At 35.3% G+C, this 17,940-nt stretch overlaps 1 protein-coding gene across 7 annotated transcripts; it reads left to right on the forward strand.

The window, feature by feature from the left end:
* The first annotated feature begins 1,372 nt into the window (after positions 1 to 1,372).
* On the forward strand, positions 1,373 to 14,291 carry LOC107760664 (uncharacterized). 7 transcript variants are annotated; one of them, XM_075241644.1, is made up of 8 exons: positions 1,373 to 1,802; positions 2,481 to 2,572; positions 5,877 to 5,977; positions 8,413 to 8,482; positions 8,884 to 9,137; positions 11,034 to 11,150; positions 11,682 to 11,733; positions 12,836 to 14,291. In XM_075241644.1, exons 3-8 carry the CDS (start codon positions 5,882 to 5,884, stop codon positions 13,411 to 13,413), a joined length of 1,167 nt encoding a protein of 388 aa, XP_075097745.1. In that variant the 5' UTR covers positions 1,373 to 1,802; positions 2,481 to 2,572; positions 5,877 to 5,881; the 3' UTR covers positions 13,414 to 14,291. The 7 variants fall into 7 exon arrangements, with proteins under 7 accessions (XP_075097745.1, XP_016434341.1, XP_075097747.1 ...); XM_016578855.2 differs by having other exon boundaries at positions 1,373 to 1,662; XM_075241646.1 differs by lacking the exon at positions 5,877 to 5,977.
* Positions 14,292 to 17,940: the final 3,649 nt, after the last annotated feature.

Raw genomic sequence — 17,940 nt, forward strand, 5'->3', positions numbered from 1 at the left:
CAAACAAATACTCTGGGCCCCTTCTTGACTTGTTTAGAACCACAAATTCCAAAAATCTTCATTTTTTCTTAAACTTCGTGCCCAGTCAAATATGTTCACATAAATTGGAACGAAAAGAGTATTTTTCTTAAAGTCAAATTCTGTAATAATTTTTTTTAACAAAATAAAAAAATTCCTTTTCATCTAGTTTGACGGAAATAAGCATTACCTTAAATTAATGTATTGCCTTGGAAACAAAGTATTTTAATTAGTATTTTCTTATATGTATTCTAGTTAAAATTTTCTAAAGTCCTAAATGTAAAGAATTCTTGCTTAATTTAAATAAGGAAAAATTTAAAAATAATAAATTTGATTTCATTCAAACATCAAAATATTAGCTAGGAGAATAATCAAATAACTATTTTGTCTAGTGTGAACTTTATTTTAAAAAGGATAAAAATTCGCTAAGGACTTTCGTGCTTCTTTCTTGCATTTTAGAATAAGCTAGTTGTGAAATAATTCCTAGGGTTTAAATATGTTTGATTTTGAAAAATAAAAATAACACTTTTATATTTATTTAATATATTTGTATAAATATTTGATTTTAACATACGATATGTGTATTACTAGTTAAGTCATATTACAAGGGGTTTAAAATAATTTTACTTACCAAAATTACCATTCCAAAAATTGAAGGAGTTCGTGTATATTTTTGTCCACAGTTAAAGAGAATAGTAAGTGAATGAATAGGAATATTTAAAGGAGTTTATATAAGGAAAATATTTAATTCAAAACTTCTAACATAGTTAAATAAGGAAAGAATTAATAAGTAAAATTTTAGTAATTTAAAAAAGGCGAACGATATTTCGCTAAGGGTTTTCGTGCTTTTAATATAGTATATTAAGTAATTCAGCTTTTAGGATCAATTAACAATGAAATTGACAATATAACCTTAATTTGTTCATTGAAAATACAACAAATATTCCTAGGCTCCTTACTCAAAAAAATAACTTTAGAAAAAAGAAATTAATTCCTTATTGATAACCAAAAAATCAATTATTATGGACCAAAAAAATAATAATTTACGGAAGTGCCACCAAGAATTTCCCCCTTATAGAGGCAGATGCAATGTAGTAGCTACGAGTTCAATTGAACCCATAACTTTCGACGCAAAATAGAAATTTATGTGTAAAAATTCATTAAAATTGCAAAAATTAACAGATTTGAACTCATAACTTTAAAAATATAATGAGATCAATATTAAAATTTTTAAAAGTTAAACCCATAAAGTTTAATTCCTGAATCCGCTTCTGCCCTGTAGAGATAACGTGACAATCGAAGATTTGCACGTACCAAGTCCAAGATACCTTTTGCTGCCTGCAATTTCTAACTTATTTCGATTTTGCGAAATGCTTTTGGTATTCACAGTTTGCTCTCAAAGAGCTGCCATTGTAGACTTATAGTAACCTTTATCCTTTTTCAGTTCACAGCTCCTACCTTTAATTCTGCAATGAAGATCTCACTGAATTTCTGTTGGAAATTTCAGACCTTTCCTCAAACGTCGTCGTTTCACTGAGTTGATAAATAATGACGCGTTTCATTGCACGTGGCAGCGGTATCGTGTCGGTTTCGGGTTCACCATCTCTATATAAGGGTAGAATTGGGAATAACACATTGTATTAGGTTTGTTCTTATCGCCTCCTTCTTCTTCTAGCCACAATTTTCTTTAGAATCCTCTATATAGATCCCAATTTCTAGAAGATACTTCATTCCTCATATATTGAAGTCAAATTAACAGCAGATCTGGAGGCATACTATTTGAGGTTTCTTCTTCTTCATCTTTTTTTTTTTTTTTTCTCTTAATTTTTCTTAATCTTTGGTTGATACTTGGTCACCAATCACATGTGATTGGCCATATATATCATTTAACAATTTAATGCATTTTTGGAAGGCTACCTTGTAATTGGATTTGGATATAAGTGAATATAGTTATACAATTTAATTTGTTTGTCTGACCAAGTAATTACTTAACCAACATGTAATAGAGTCTAATTGGATGAAAACAATTATACTATTTAATTCTCAAGGGGAGTAAATAATTACCCATGGTAATTAGATTGTGTAATTATCATATGAATTTTTAATTTTCTTCTTCTCTTTTTTTTAAATTTCTTAGATACACATATATTTGTCACATTAAGATTTATTTAGGAAAAATGCTTGTTTAATTTATTATAATTAGATTTTATTTTAAAATAAAGAATATCAAACTCTTTTTAATTTATGTGTTTTACTTTTCTTTTAGCATGTTTAAAAGGAATATTTCTTTTTATACTTGGTAATTCCTTAACTGCAACTTGCACATGGTATATTTAAGATCACAAGATTTTAGGATATTTTGGTACATTATATTAGTTTAAGACCACAGGATTTAGAAGTCTTCATACTTTCTTAAATTTCGTGCCCATGGCTTATACTGTATACATGACAATTTGTTATAGCCTATAAACACATTGAAGGATAAATCTATCCGCAAAAGTTGAAGCAGAGGGAATATTGTAGTTTGGAAGGGATTTCAACTTTGAACCTCGAGGTTGTACTCTTATACTCAACCATTTATCTTTTTGGTACACAATTTGATATTTCTTCGTCATTTTCTTCTTTTTTAATCATTGTTGGTGTTCAGGTATACACAATTTGGATACTTTCTTTGCTTACTCTAAGGCCGATTTAATCAAAGTTCATTTTATTAACAAAAAACAAGGGTATTTAGGGGGATGACGTTATAGATTTCTCATTTATTGAGTGCTACTTTATGTTTACAAAAGAACAAATTATATTTTTGGGAATTCATTTGCTTTAGTGATGCTTAGATTTGCTTGAGAAAATTCACCAATTAGTTATTTCTCATTCCTTTTTTATTTCTAAGTGTTTCTTGGTATCAACTTCAACATCTAATCTCTACGTCTCAAAGTCCCTAAGAATGATTTGTATGTAAATTCTCATTCTTCATGGGACCAAAGTCTTTGTATTTCATTCAGAGAGGTATTGAGGGTTCTCAAAAGGGTCATCTGGTGGCCGCAAAGGGGATTGGTGGTGGAGTACTTAGGTCCAAGGCAAAGTGAAAGCCAAGCTTCTAAAGAGCATGGACGAGGAGGAGAAATGGTCGAATAGGGATCGGTATAAGATTGCTATGAAGGAAGCGAAGTTAGCTGTTACAACGGTTAAGACTGCTGCATTTGAACGCTTATATGAAGAACTTGGAGGCAAAGGAGGGGATAAGAAGTTGTACTGGCTAGCCAAGGTGCGAGAAAGGAAGGCCCGTGACCTGGACCAAATGAAGTGCATCAAGGACGAGGATGGTAGAGTTTTGTTGATGCATTTATTGGACGAAGATATCAGACTTACTTTCAAAAACTCTTGAACTAAAAAGGGGATAGAAATATTGATCTAGGTGACTTAGAACACTCCGAGAGTCATCGGGACTTGGGTATTGTAGGCGTATAAGAGTCGACGAGGTTGAGTGGGCTATGCGTAAGATTAGTAGGGGAGAGCGACCGGTGGAATTTTTGAAGAGTGTGGGTGGGCAGGCTTGGAGTGACTCACTGGGTTGTTTAATGTCATTTTTAGGATGAAGATGTCCGAAGAGTGGAGATGGAGTACGATGATCCCGTTATATAAGAACAAGAGTGATATCCAAAGTTACAACAACTATCAGGGTGTCAAGTTATTAAGCCATTGGGAGAGGGTGGTGGAGCTGAGGTTGAGGAGGATTGTGACTAATTCTGAAAACCAGTTTGGATATATGCCGGCACATTCGAATATGGAAGTTATCATCTTGTTAGGGGGTTGATGGAGCAGTATAAGGAGGAGAAGAGGGATTTGCATATAGAGTTCATCGACTTAGAGAAAGCTTATGATAAAGTGCCAATGGAGGTTCTGAGGAGATGTTTGGAGGCTAGAGGTGTTCCTGTTGCATGCATTAGGGCTATTAAGGACATGTATGAGTGAGGACAGTGGGAGTAGACTGGGAACACTTACAGTTGAGATGGGGTTGCACAAGGGGTCAACCCTTAGCCCATTTCTATTCGCCCTAGCGATCGACGCATTGACGCGCCATATTCAAGGGGAGGTGCTGTGGTGCATGTTATTTGCAGATGACATTGTATTGATTGATGAGGCGCGAGGCGATGCTAGCGAGAGGCTAGAAGTTTGGAGGCAGACCCTGGAGTCTAAAGGTTTCAAGTTGAGTAGGACAAGTTCAGTGGTACGACTCAGGTAGTTGACGAAGACGTGAGGCTTGATTCTCAAGTTATCCCTAGCAGAGAGTTTTAAGTACCTTGGGTCAGTTATATAAATGATTGGAGAGATTAACGAGGATGTTACACATCATATTGGGGCGGAGTGGATGAAATGGAGGCTCGCTTTTGGTGTTTTGTGTGATAAGAATGTGCCACCAAAACTCGAAGGTAAGTTCTATTGAGCGGTGGTCAGACCGACTATGTTGTACAGGACGAAGTGTTAGCAGTCAAGAACTCCTATGTCTAAAAGATGAATGTGGCTGAAATGAGGATTTTGAGATGTATTTGCGGGCATACCACGTTAGATAGAACTAGAAATGAAGTTATTCGGGATAAGGTGGGCGTTGCCCCTGTGGTGGACAAGATGTAGGAGGCGAGACTTAGATGGTTTGGGCATGTGAAGAGGAGAGGCGCAGATGCATCGGTGAGGAGGTGTGAGAGACTGGCTCTGGAGGGACTAATGAGAGGTAGAGATAGGCCGAAGAAGTATTGGAGAGATGTGATTAGATAAAATATGACGGTGCTCCAGCTTACTGAGGACATGACCATAAGTAGGAAGATATGAAAGTTGAGAATAAAGGTAAAGGGCTAGTGAGCCGAGCATTGTCCTTGTCTATAACAATAGCTTTAGTACATGACTTGGTGTCATTTGTGTATTTCTGTATTCTTTGACTTCTGTTATTAGTTGTTGTTACATTCGTTTCGGCTTTCTGATTGCAGTACCTAGTGTTAGATTTTTATTTTCGCTTCGGTTTTTTTGATTGGTGTGCTGGTTGTTGCCTTTCCTTTTACCTTTCCTAAGCTGAGGGTCTACCAGAAACAACCTCTCTGCCTTCTTGAAGGTAGTGTAAGGTCTGCAGATACACTACCCTCCCCAGACCCTACTTGTGGGATTACACTGGGTTTGTTGTTGTTGTTATACACTTGCTCTCAATTCCTAACGCGTAGGAACCAGAACAGATTAAGCCTTTAAACATGCATATGAGTGTTTGTTGTCAGCCCTAATCCTTCAGTTTCCGGTCTGGTATAAGGAGTTCTAGATTCTTACTGACCCAGTCTCATTAACTAGCTTTTTCCTGTGAATATTTTGTAGTTATCCATACTAGTTAGGCACTTTTCTCAAAGTGCATTCACATGTATTGCGTCACAGACTTCGATAAGTATTAAGGTTTAATTTCTAAATAATAAGCACACAAAGGTATGACCTAGTGGTTCAGTGAAGTGGGTCCAAATCCCAGAGTGCCAAAAATACTAGTGATTTTTCCCCATATGTCCAAGCTTTAGTAGATAGAGTTATTTAGTACCTGTGTTGGTGGGAGGTAGTCAGGTAGAAAGTACCCCATGGAATTAGTTGAGGTGCATGCAAGTTGGTTCGAACACCATTATTATAAAAAGTTCTAATTAATATAATGATGCACACTTTTGCCGTGCATCGATTTTCAAAAATCAACTCATTATGCGGTATAATTTCTTGGTTGATAATTAAAATAAACTAATTAAATTGTTTCATGCTGTCATCTTATGAACATGTGCCTCCTACATGGAAAAAGCACATTTGTGCGGGATAGTGTATGATTAGGTTCTTTATTGGTGCAGATATCATGGCGAAGGAGTATCAATTGCCTTTCAAGGTTGGGCAATCCGCGGAAGCGAGGTCTTTCCAGAGTGGATTTCGTAGTGCATGGTTTCGGTGTAAGGTACGAAATGCAAAATTTGGTTCTATTGTGAGCTTGATGCTTGCAAATTTGTGTTAGCTCTAGGTTAAAGGCTCGCTTAAAGCGCGCTTAAACCCTAAAGCTTGGTGAAACCTAGTTTGTGCGCTTCGCTTCGCTTAATTGACAATATAGCCTGTTTGGCCAAGCCTTTTTTGGGGCCGAAAGTGCTTTTGGCCAAAAATTAAGGTGTTTGGCCTAGCTTTTAGTAGGAAAAAAAGTGTTTTTGATGAGAAACAGAAGTAGTTTTTGAGAAGCAGAAAAATGTAGCTTCTCTCCAAAAGCACTTTTGAAAAAAATCCACTTAGAAACAGTTTCAAAAGCTTGGCCAAACACTGATTACTATTTAAAAGTGCTTTTCAAATTAATTAGCCAAACACAAATCGATTCTCACCAAAAGTACTTTTTTGAAAAACACTTCTCAGAATAAACAGATTTTAGAAGCTTGGCCAAACAAGCTATTAGTGTAGGCATCAAGGTGCTAAACAAGATGCATCTTCATCGATTAATTCTTAATTATAGTTTTTCATTCTTTTGTCCAAATAATTATTGTTTCTAATTATGGTCACATTTTCTTGTATTACATTTTCATTTGTTTCCCTCTCGCTAAAGCCCATGCTTTAATTATTCTTTGCGCTTAAAGCTTCAACAAAGTTTGGCGCTTTATTGCGCTTTCGCTTTTGATTACTTTGCGTAGTTCAATGTATGCACGCTGGATAGGGACATTATGAATTTGTCATTTGTAAAGTACTTATTTTATTAGTCTCTATTTTTTGTAGAACAAGTTCATGGTTACCTTCTTCTAGCTTTTGTGTTATCTTTATTCCCTTTTAGCTAAGTTTAATATGAACCACCTTTTAATTGGTCATATTTTATGTGCCCCTTTTAGCTAAGTTTAATATGAACCACCTTTTAATTGGTCATATTTTATGTGACATACTTTTCTTTTTAGCTGCACCATAAAACGTCACAATTCGCTTTTTAGAAACTATTTGATCTTAGTTTCCAGTGCTTTTTTTTTGGTCAAAAGTGTTTTTTTCCCAAAGTTAAAAGTGTTTGGCCAAGTTTTTAGAAGGAAATGAAGCGCTCTTGAGTAGAAGCAGAAGCCATTTTTGAGAAGGAGAAAAAAGTAGCTTCTCCCCAAAATCACTTTTATTGAAAATCTCTTTTGAGAAAAATACACTTAGCAACACTTTTTAAAAGATTGGCCAAAACCTAATTGCCGCTCAAAAGTGCTTTTCAAATTAATTAGCCAAACACAAACTACTTCTCATCAAAAATACTTTTTTGAAAAGCACTTTTGAGAGAAGGACTTTTCAAAATAAGTTGATTTTATAAGCACAACCAAACCTGCTATAAAATCACTTGTGGTCTGCTTGATATTAATTTTTTCTTTTATAAGGAGATAGAAATTTTAAAAACTTGTAGAACTCTCACCACCACTCATTTAAAGGAATAATTTTGGCACTTTGCGTATTAGCTTACAAGTCAAAAGTCTTCTTTTATTTCTTAAATTTCGTGCTCGGTCGTAACTAAAGGATTTAGTCGGCATGCATCTTCACCACCTTGTTATGAGGATTTATGTAGTCGACCGTAACTTGTTTGGCATTGAATCATAGTTGTTGATGCTCTTCACCACTTTGTTTGTTAGACTAACGAATGGTGGATTAATTCAGTAGTGCACTTTGAAGTCTAATAATAAGATATAATGTGGCAAAATTGGAGCATATTTTTTCTGTACATTTCAGACCGTGCTGGGGTTCTTTGTTTGGGGGGGGGGGGCATCCTGTATGGACATCATTTTGTGTGGTGCATGTGATTAAAACTTCTGTAGCTGAAGGTCTTTTGGAAACAACCTCTCTACCCTCCTAGGGTACCCTCCCCAGACCCCACTTGTGGGAATCCACTGGATTGTTGTTGTTGCATATGATTAGGAGTAAGACATCTGCATAATCAAAGAAATTGTATAAGTAGACAAATTTCTAATTTGCACAAGGAAACTACATGAGTAAATTATGCAGTTCATTAATTAGGAATGGTGTCCTATAATTCTTTAGACTAATAATCACGTTTATAAGACAATTGCATGATATAAAGGGTACGCTCTTTCATATTCTCAATCTTTTGTTTAATCTTTGTGGCTTATTATTTACAACTCTTTAGTTAAGTTCTCTAGGCAGTAAAACTTCTGTTACTATCTTCTACATTAAACCTTTATGGAGTTATCTCTTTATTGAGAGCCACTGTTGCTGTACCTACATTTGGAACCAAAAGCTGTTATTGTTGTTTGTAATCCATGTATTGTCAATTCTCCAGGTCTTACTTGTTGAGTTTACTTATATGTTTTGGTGAGAATAAAGTCATTTACTGATAAAGAAGTGGAGTACAATGCATTTACTCTCTTTTTCCTACTGTACCAGATAAAGGAGATTAACAACAAAAGAGGACATTGGAATGCGCGATTGGAATATTTTGATTATCCAGATGAAAGTATGTTTTCTGATGTGTTGATTTCAGCATTTGAATTCATCAGTACTCATTGCTGAGGGCTTTATATCTTGCAGTATAGATGCTAAAGTCTTCATTAGCACACTATTTGCTTAATTTGGAGGTTACTTTCTAGGTACTGGACATCTAAAAATCATTGAATGAAGAAGATATGATGGAAGTGTTATTTCTTATTCATCTGAAAATAAAGTGTTAAGCTTGTCCTAGATTTGGAATAATGGTATAGACAGATAAACGCTAAACTGAGAATAGCTACCCAAAATGTTCTTATCTTTTACAGTGTTAGAGACTTGTTTTGTAAATAGAGATATTAGGTGTTTTCAGGTAAGACTGTTGCTACATCTACAAATGCATGCTAATCGTTTCAATCCCTGACGTTACAGAACTGACTTGGATGAGGCTGTTCCAAATGCCCCCATATAACATTGGGAAGTTGAAGGACAAAAAGCAACTAATGCTGCGGCCGCAGTATCCTCCAGTCAAGCTTAAAAATGAAGTTTCAGGTTTCAGTTCAATTTCTGATGCTATGATAGTTGTAGATGGTAATTGGCAGGCAGGTGATTTGGTTGATTGGTGGGCTAATGGCTGTTATTGGTCTGGGCGACTGACAAAGTTACTTGGCAACAGTAAAGCTGAGGTAAATTTTGTTATATTCCATATTAACTGGGTGGTTATTGTTAATAATAAAAGAAGGGTTACTTGATGAGGCCTGAGGGCCAGCTCTTCAATATCAGTTCAGCTTTGATACAATTTGTAATCATACATATATCATATATCTTTTTGGCATAATATCTAGACAACATTCTTTGTTTAGTCCAAAGTCTTAATGGTCTTGGCAGTAAGATGTTACTGAAACCCGAGTCTGATGTTAAACGCAGATATATGATGGCACCATTGACACTCAAATATACTTAATATTAGGTATCGAATTTACCCTTATCTTTATTGCTAAAGAAAATGTGGTTTTAGTCTTCATATTTGGTAATGAAGAAGTTTGGGATAAGGTGGATTCTCTTTAAGTTTAATCTAAATCTGGTATTACATTTTTTGGTTTTCTTCTCATTTTTTTGTGTTCTTTTTATGCTTTGGATGGGGGAGGGGGATTTTCCCTCGACTCTCAATGATAAGAAGATGGACCTTGAGCCTAACTCAATACCGGAAGCTAGCTCATGAGGTGATGATTGTCCAAGACCATATAGGGAATATAGGGAGACCATCCCATCTCTAAAGAGTCGATGTGGGACTCAACACCCTCCGCATGCCAGGACTGGACATCTTGAGCATGGCCAATATAAGATGGGGGCCAATATCGCGTAAACAATGAATTGGGATGAACCTAGTTCTGGTACCACGATAAGAAAATGGTTAGTGGGCCTAACTCAATTCCAAAAGCTAGCTCATGAGGTGCTGATTATGGTTTTGAGCTCTGTATTATTGAGTTTTCTTAAGAAGGTATAATGGATTTTACATTTGTGAGAAGTTTACTCCGGCATATTTTGGTCTAATCCATTTAATGGAGGAAGAAGTGAAACCCGTTATGATTACTTAGAGCTTAGCATTGTCTTAGAATGCACTTGTATTGATTAAACGACTTAGTACCACTTGGGAACTTGGGCCAGTGGAGGCATGTCATATCGCAGGATCCACTCATGAGGTGCTGATTATGGTTTTGAGCTCTGTATTATTGAGTTTTCTTAAGAAGGTATAATGGATTTTACATTTGTGAGAAGTTTACTCCGGCATATTTTGGTCTAATCCATTTAATGGAGGAAGAAGTGAACCCTTTATGATTACTTAGAGCTTAGCATTGTCTTAGAATGCACTTGTATTGATTAAACAACTTAGTACCACTTGGGAACTTGAGCCAGTGGAGGCATGTCATATCGCAGGATCCAAAAGCGCATAAGGTCCTGATCTTTATTTTTGCATGACACGTAAAAGCGGCAGGTCATGCTTTTGATTTTTGCAGAGGTCCTTGCATATATCCGACTAGAAGACCTGAGCATGATGCATATTCTATAGATTCCCTTCCAGTGTCAAGGAGATCTCTTTTTTTAATAAAGAGATGTTCATTTCTTTTGTTAATAAAATTTAATATTTTCCACTGCTGCCTCCGGGTAGTAATAGAAATTCGCTGAAGTACCTTCAACATGGTCAAATGGACAAACATGAAGATGTTGTAATTTAGAAGTGACAACTGCAACTTTTTTTCTCTAACTTTATTTTTGATAACACAACAATTTTCTTGAGATATTGACATTTGGTGTTTGGGTCAACCTAAAAACGTTGTTCTACACTTGTGGGACTACACTAGCTTTGTTGTTGTTTTTGTTACAAACTAAAATGTTGTTCCTCAAGATCTGTTTCTTCAAGTTGATGTGATATATCAAATTCAGCAAGTTTATGCTGAGCTAGAAGACTAGTGCTTAAAATAATCTTCTGCCAACTCTGTCCTGTGTGAAAAAGTAATAGCTTCATATGTTCTCCCACAATTGCAATGATAACATTCTGCTCTATGTTTATGTCTTCGCAGATGGCATTGACACCACCTCCTATTGGTGAAGGTGCACTTTATGAAATTCATTTCAAAGATTTACGCCCATCCTTAGATTGGTCCCCAAATTTTGGTTGGACTGTTCTTGCATCCCAGGTTCTTACTTTTACTCTTCTTTTTGCCTATGTTGTTGCTTTTTTATGTTTCTCTTTCCCTACAAACTAATATAATGTGGTTTACATAATTTAAAATTTCTACAAGGGTAAAATTTTCTATTATGGGAACTGCTTAACATCTAAAATATTTGCAGTATCTGTTCTGATTTCACCTCTCTCCTCGAGATGACGAATTATTTCTGCACGCTTTTGAATCGCTACACAGCCTCTAAGTTCTTCCTCATCATCTGTTTCATCCTTCTATCTCCTCTTTCTCCTTCCCTGTCTTCTCTGGCTTTCTTGTTACTTCTGGCAGATCCCCCAACTCAAAAAGAAGTACAAAAGAAAAAGAGACAAAAACACTGTTCTTTGTATTGTATCTTTTTCCTCAAGGAGTTTTCCTATGAGTAGCATCAATGCATCTTATCCATCAATTCTAGTATTGAAAATAATGCTATTTGACTTGTACTCTGGTGTATACTCCTTTGTGTAATGCTTCTTTCTGCCTAAAATTGTTTCTTGATAATTGCAGGATGGTGATAGTGTCCGTCGATGTGCTCAACTAATTCAACCTGTCAACCAAGGTAACTATAATGTAAAACTAACTCCTTCCTTTGGTTGTTGACAAAACTTTGCTTTGTGTCATGGACGTGAAGACAATTTGTTCAATATATCAGGCTTATAGAGTATGTGCGTGAACAGGTTTCCGTTAAGGATGGTAATATGTTTGTCTATGTGGAGAAGCTGTTTGGTTCATAAAACAGTTAGGAAATTTCCTTCTCAAAAAAAAAAAAAAAACAGTTAGGAAATTTGGGATATAACTCCTCTATGCATTATTTGGTAGCTTCAATTGCTGTGGCAGATTTACCCTGAAGTGTTCGATTTGTCTTACATTTGCCCTCCATTTACCTTTCGGTCCATTGATTTTGTCCCATAATTTGAAGCATGGTCTTGAGCAATTGAATAGGTTTAACCCTGAACAATTAAAAAGGTCCAAATATATCCTATGTGGCATTCACTGTGTAAGCCAAACCAGACCAATTTTTCCACGTTGGAAAACGGTCATACAGAGGGGCATATTTGAAACGAGAGATAATGTTGGGGGCTTTCATGGACCGAAAGGCTAATGGAGGGAAAATCTAAGACAAATCACAACCGTTATGGGTAAAGAAGTGCCTTGTTTTCCGGTGAATCAAGGGAATGAAATGCTAAAGGAACTTTATGAATTTCTTTTAGCCCCCTAGCAGTGTAAAATTTGTGAAGCCATTGTAGAACTTTCTTGATGTCCTCTGTTTACCGCGAAATGATTTTTTTTATATAAGGCATTAGTAACCACTCCATCTGTCCCATTTTAGGTGATGTTGCTTGTCTAGACACGGAGTTTAAGAAAGAAAGACTTAAATTTGTGGTAAAAAAACAAGCCATAGATATTTGTATGGCTATAAATTATTTTATTAAGGGTAAGAAAAGGTTGAAAATTTATTGCATTTTTTTTATCATGGTTTCCATTTGTCATTTTGGGCTGATTACTGTTACTTCTTTTGCCATTAGGTTGTATAATGGCACTTAGAATTTTGTTTCAACTAATTCTTATGTGTCTCTGTATTCTTTGTAAAACGAGAATTAGTTTGCGATAAAGAAAATCCTTCATCTTAGTTTTTGAAATGCTCGTCATGATCATTGCAGCCCTTGGTCGCTTTCCAGCTTTGGAAATGCATTCCATGAGTGAAGGGAGAAAGGACAGCCAAGCAACAGCTGGGTCTTCATCACATCTTTCTTCACCTACTAATTTATACGCAAACTCGCTCCCAGGCTCAGAGGAAACGAAGGATTTTAAAACCACAGGGTTAGTAGAACAATCCTCGATCATTGACCTTCCAAAGGAAGCTGCGAACACATCAAAGAAAGTCAGTCGGTCAGATATTAATTCTGGTTCTCAGTTGGGAGATAAATTAGAAAAGGAAGCCAGTTGGTCAGATAATGGTTCTACGTCCTGTATTGCAATTGATCCAGCAAAAACCGCTGAGACAACTGAAAACTTTTACCTTTCCAATTGTCCTTTGAAGAAGTTTAGAACCAGTGATGGTGTTCGGTTACATTCAATGGGTTCTGACTCAATGGAGGCAGCGATTTTGGATTTGGAGGAACTTGCAAACAAAATTAAATGGCTGAAAGGACTGCTTGAGTTCGGAAAACCCGTGTCTAATGCTAGCAGGCCTTCATGGAAGTTCGTGGAACATCATGCATCTTCCGGAAATAAATGATGGTTTCACAATATGTAAGTGTCATCCTATGGCTCTCGAGAAATAAAGTGTAAAGCTCTATGCAGCCTTTGGATCATCTATTGCAGGTTTTATACACGTTTCATAGTTCAAGAAGCCATGCTTATTTGAAATTTGACTCGTCGCAAAATAAGGTTTCAAGTCAATTAAGATCTGCATATTAAATGAATTTCTTAAGACAAATATAGAGTTTGGACCAAAGTGACTGGATTCGGGCGAACCTGTACCATTAATGCTAGCTCCACCACTGCATGCAGAGACTAGTGCCAAGCCAGTATAGCTCAACTTGATATTCTGGCTTCCTCAGATATGATTTAAAGATGCACCGAAGAGCACTTGGTTATCTTCTTTGCTTGAAATTTTGTTGCATCGACGAGTCGATGATATGCACCAGTGAGTAATTTCTGCTGCCTTAATAAGTATACAAGTTCAGTTGGATCACAGGTATTTTGTGGCCAATTGTTTGTTGCTCTGCCTTTGTATCTGCTGTGGCCAGCTGCTTTCTGCAACATTTTTTTTACCAATGCTTTGTTCCAGTGAAGAACAAGCTTGTATAGTTGTATATTAGTCTCTCATTGAAGGCCTGAGGTCAAAGGTTGTTTTCAAATTTTGACATTTTTTACATTGTCTGTAAGAGTCATTTGGGTGATTCTACTTCTGTAACTTGATAGTTGTAGAGTCATTTTTTTGAGCCGAGGGTCTCCTGGAAACAGCCTCTCTACCCTTCGGGGTAGGGGTAAGGTCTGCGTACATATTACCTTCCCCAGACCCCACTTGTGGGATTATTCTGGGTCGTTGTTGTTGTTGTAACTTGATATTGCACCAAACCTCAGTTCTTTTCAATAAAATCGTTTTTTCAGTCATATTTGCATCTGATCAATACTCGTATTATCTATTCTGTCCAAACAAACATATGTTCCAATGTGAGATCTAAAGGTATTTCATCTTAACACCAGCACGAAGTAGCATATCCCGCGGAGAACAGCGAATCTGCAAGCTCAGTTTGAATTTGGAGTTACGTCAACATATTTTTAGTCGAATATGAATATGACCATATGTTACGAGTTTGAACTGTGGAATCAACTACTGATGTTTATATTTTGCTTTGTGGCACAGACCTCTCAGGTGCGATTTATTTCGGAGCACTATTAGAAATTCGGCACAAACCGATCAAGAAAAACCGACCAACTTTGGCTGGTCAAAAAACTGACCAAAGTTGGTCGGTTTTTCAAAATATTTTATTTTTTAATTTTTTTTTACGAAATCGACCAACTTTGATCGTTTTTTTTTGGCGCAAAAATGAGGGAAACTATTTTTGAGTCCCGTGAAATTTATTTTTTTTAAGAAACTGACCAACTTTGGTCGGTTTTTCAATTAGAATAAAAAAAATTAATATTAAAAAAACCAACCAAACTTTGGTCGGTAAATTCGGCCAGTCATTTTAAAAAATCGACCAACTTTTGTCGGTAATTTTATTTTTTAATAAAATCGACCAACTTTGGTCGGTTATTTTCGTGCGAAAATACAATTAAAGAGTATAAATTAAAAAAAAGACAATCTTAAAATAAAATGCACCAATGGCCTAGTGGTAGAATAGTATCCTGCCACAATACACACCCCGGTTCGATTCCTAGATGGTGAATCTTTTAATTATATAATTAAAATACCGACTAACTTTGGTCGTTATTTTTTTAATTTAATTGACCGACCAACGTTAGTCGGTAATTTCCGACTAACTTTGATCGGTATTTTTTTCCGACCGTCAAAATACCGTTCACACGTAAATGGTCGTGTTTTGATCGGCAATTGGCCATAACCGACCAATTTTGATCGATTTTTTTTGTCGGTTTTTGGCGAATTTCTAATAGTGAACCCTGCGTAAAACGCGAATATTTTATGCATCTGCCTTACCTTTCTGAAAAATAATAATTCAATATCATGGTAGAGAAGAGGAATATCATGAGCTATTTGAAAAATTCAGTATGTAACAGATTTAAATATTCTAATTTTGGAAGGCACGTATGTCGGAGCGTTATATTGAATGTTCAAATGCATGTGAAATATCGGTAGAGGTGAATTTAGCATCTAATTTATGGATTCACGTGAAGCCAATAATTCTTGCTCAAACTTCTTATATTAAGAAATTCATTAGTAATATTTATAAATATTTAAATATTAATTTGAAGTTATTGTAAGTCTCATAAGCTTTAAATTCTGAATCCGTTTATGCTTGCGCGCTTGTTATCCTTGTTGACCTAAGACATGATTAATAAATTCAAACTAATTGTCACTTTCATTTAGGGCACTCAAGTGTACTACTCTCTCCCGTCCAAAATAAGTAATTTTTTGAATGTTTTCACACAGATTAAGAAACTCACTTTTTAGCATTAATTAGCAATGAAATTGACCATGTTAACCTTTACTATCTCACATAAACATTCATAACACATATTCCAACATTATTTACTCCAAGGATAATGTAGGAAAAAAAATAATTAATTCATTCTTGAAAACTGAAAAAATTACTTATTTTGGACTGCAAAAAAATACCAAAAAATTACTTATTTTGGACCGAAGGGAGTAGTTTCTGGCATGAATTTATAACGTCATTCTCTAGATATCGGTAAACGTTACTTTCTTTATTAGTGGAAGGTACTTTTCCTCTCTAAAAAAGGAGGAATATTAACATATATAAAAAGTTTTTTTTATATTTTTTTTTATATGAAAGCGTCTAGTCTCTATTAAAAGCAGCAAACACTCTTTTATAAAGGTTAAGTTGATACTAAATGAAAAGATATGGTGAAGAATCTCTTATTGATCAATATATAAATATTATCCACATTATGTATCACTAAGTTAAAGTAATTACTATTACTGGGAAGAATGATGTAATTAATAAAATCCAGGTGAAATTAAAAAATAACTAGATTTACAGGTGGTAATTGAAAAATAGTCACAGTTTTAAGAGTAATCGAAATTTAGCAATTTTTAAGATAAATCTGAACGAAAATACTGTTCAAAACACGGAAAATATTTCAGCATAATATATTGGAGTTCCAACATAATATACTGGTCCAGCATAATATGCTGGAAGTTCATACACAGGTGCCCCAATATCCAATATATTATGCTGGAACTTTCCGTGTGTTGGAGTTCCAGCATATGCTGGAAGTTCATACACAAGTGCATCAATCTCCAGTATATTATGCTGGAACTTTTCGTGTTACAACCAAATAGTGACTATTTTTCAATTACCGATCCGAAAACTGACTAGCCCGTTTTATTTTCACATAAAATTCCTCCATTCTTAATTGAAAATTTTGTATCGAATTTTGAGAATGTATTCGAAACGCACACTCTCCTTTGATGAACTTTAACAATAAGGTATCATCAAAGGATGTGGTGCAGTGAATGAGACTGCTTGTGAATGTGATTTTATATCCGACGTAAATTCGGATATAGTCGAATTCCAATATGGATATCGGACACCGAGCGAGAAACCCCAAAAAAACCTTAACAGCAAGGTAATATTTGAATTAATCGAATCAATACGTATCGATACGAGATAATTATTTTAAAATATTAAAGTAATTGCAACATTCATCTTCGTCCAAATCTCTATAATTGTCCTTTATACAGTGGTGGTGAGAATGGTCAATGAACCTTGGGTTCAAAACCACTGCATGTTCCCACGTGACTGTCTAGAAAAAATTGATAATTCCGTTTATCCTTTTTCAATTAATAACCAACAATAACAATTGCGATCCAGTAAAATCTCACAACGTGGGATTTGGAGAGGGTAGTGTATACGCAAATTTTACCCCTGTCCCGATAAGATAGAGAGACTTTTCCGATAGACCCTCAGCTCAATAAGACGAAAATAAAACAAAAGGAGACAATTCATCGTAACGTAAGCATAAATCATAAAAATAATAACAAATCAATTAATAACCAATCATCATATAATATTATTAGAACTGCAGAGTGTTTATATTTATGAATCCTAATGTCAGTTATTTCCTGCTGAAAAGATTGGAATAAGGATAGTTTTAAAGGTATGACATTTTGGGAAAAAATCGCCACAGACTTAGCTAAAGTGAATAATATCATATGATATTAAAAATATTTTCGAGCTAGCTTAACCCAACAATTAATATTAGAGCCGATAGTTCGACGAGATGAGTATAAAGTGATAGAATGATGACGACGGACTCGGCAAAGAAAAAATTATTCACTTCGGTGACCATACATATGTAGGCAGTGGCGAAGCTACATGGTCATAAGGGTGGTCAATTGACCATCCTTCGTCAAAAAATTACACTGTGTATATAGGTTAAATAATACATTTTAGAGGTATATAACATATATTGAACACCCTTTGTTGAATTTTTTTTTCACTTCTTTCAAATTAGAACACCATTGATAAAATTTCTAGCTTCGCCACTGCATATAAGTGACAAACAATGAATCTTGAAAGTTAATCATGGATCGTTGTCATATGCCACGTGA

This window comes from Nicotiana tabacum, chromosome 21, assembly GCF_000715075.1.
Source record: "Nicotiana tabacum cultivar K326 chromosome 21, ASM71507v2, whole genome shotgun sequence".
NCBI lineage: Eukaryota > Viridiplantae > Streptophyta > Magnoliopsida > Solanales > Solanaceae > Nicotiana > Nicotiana tabacum.

Coding starts and splice junctions, on each gene's coding strand:
- LOC107760664 (XM_075241644.1), top strand. CDS start 5,882: ATGGCGAAGGAGTATCAATTGCCTTTCAAGGTTGGGCAATCCGCGGAA. Junction 5,978..8,412: donor GTGCATGGTTTCGGTGTAAG/GTACGAAATGCA, acceptor CTACTGTACCAG/ATAAAGGAGATTAACAACAA. Junction 9,138..11,033: donor TTGGCAACAGTAAAGCTGAG/GTAAATTTTGTT, acceptor ATGTCTTCGCAG/ATGGCATTGACACCACCTCC.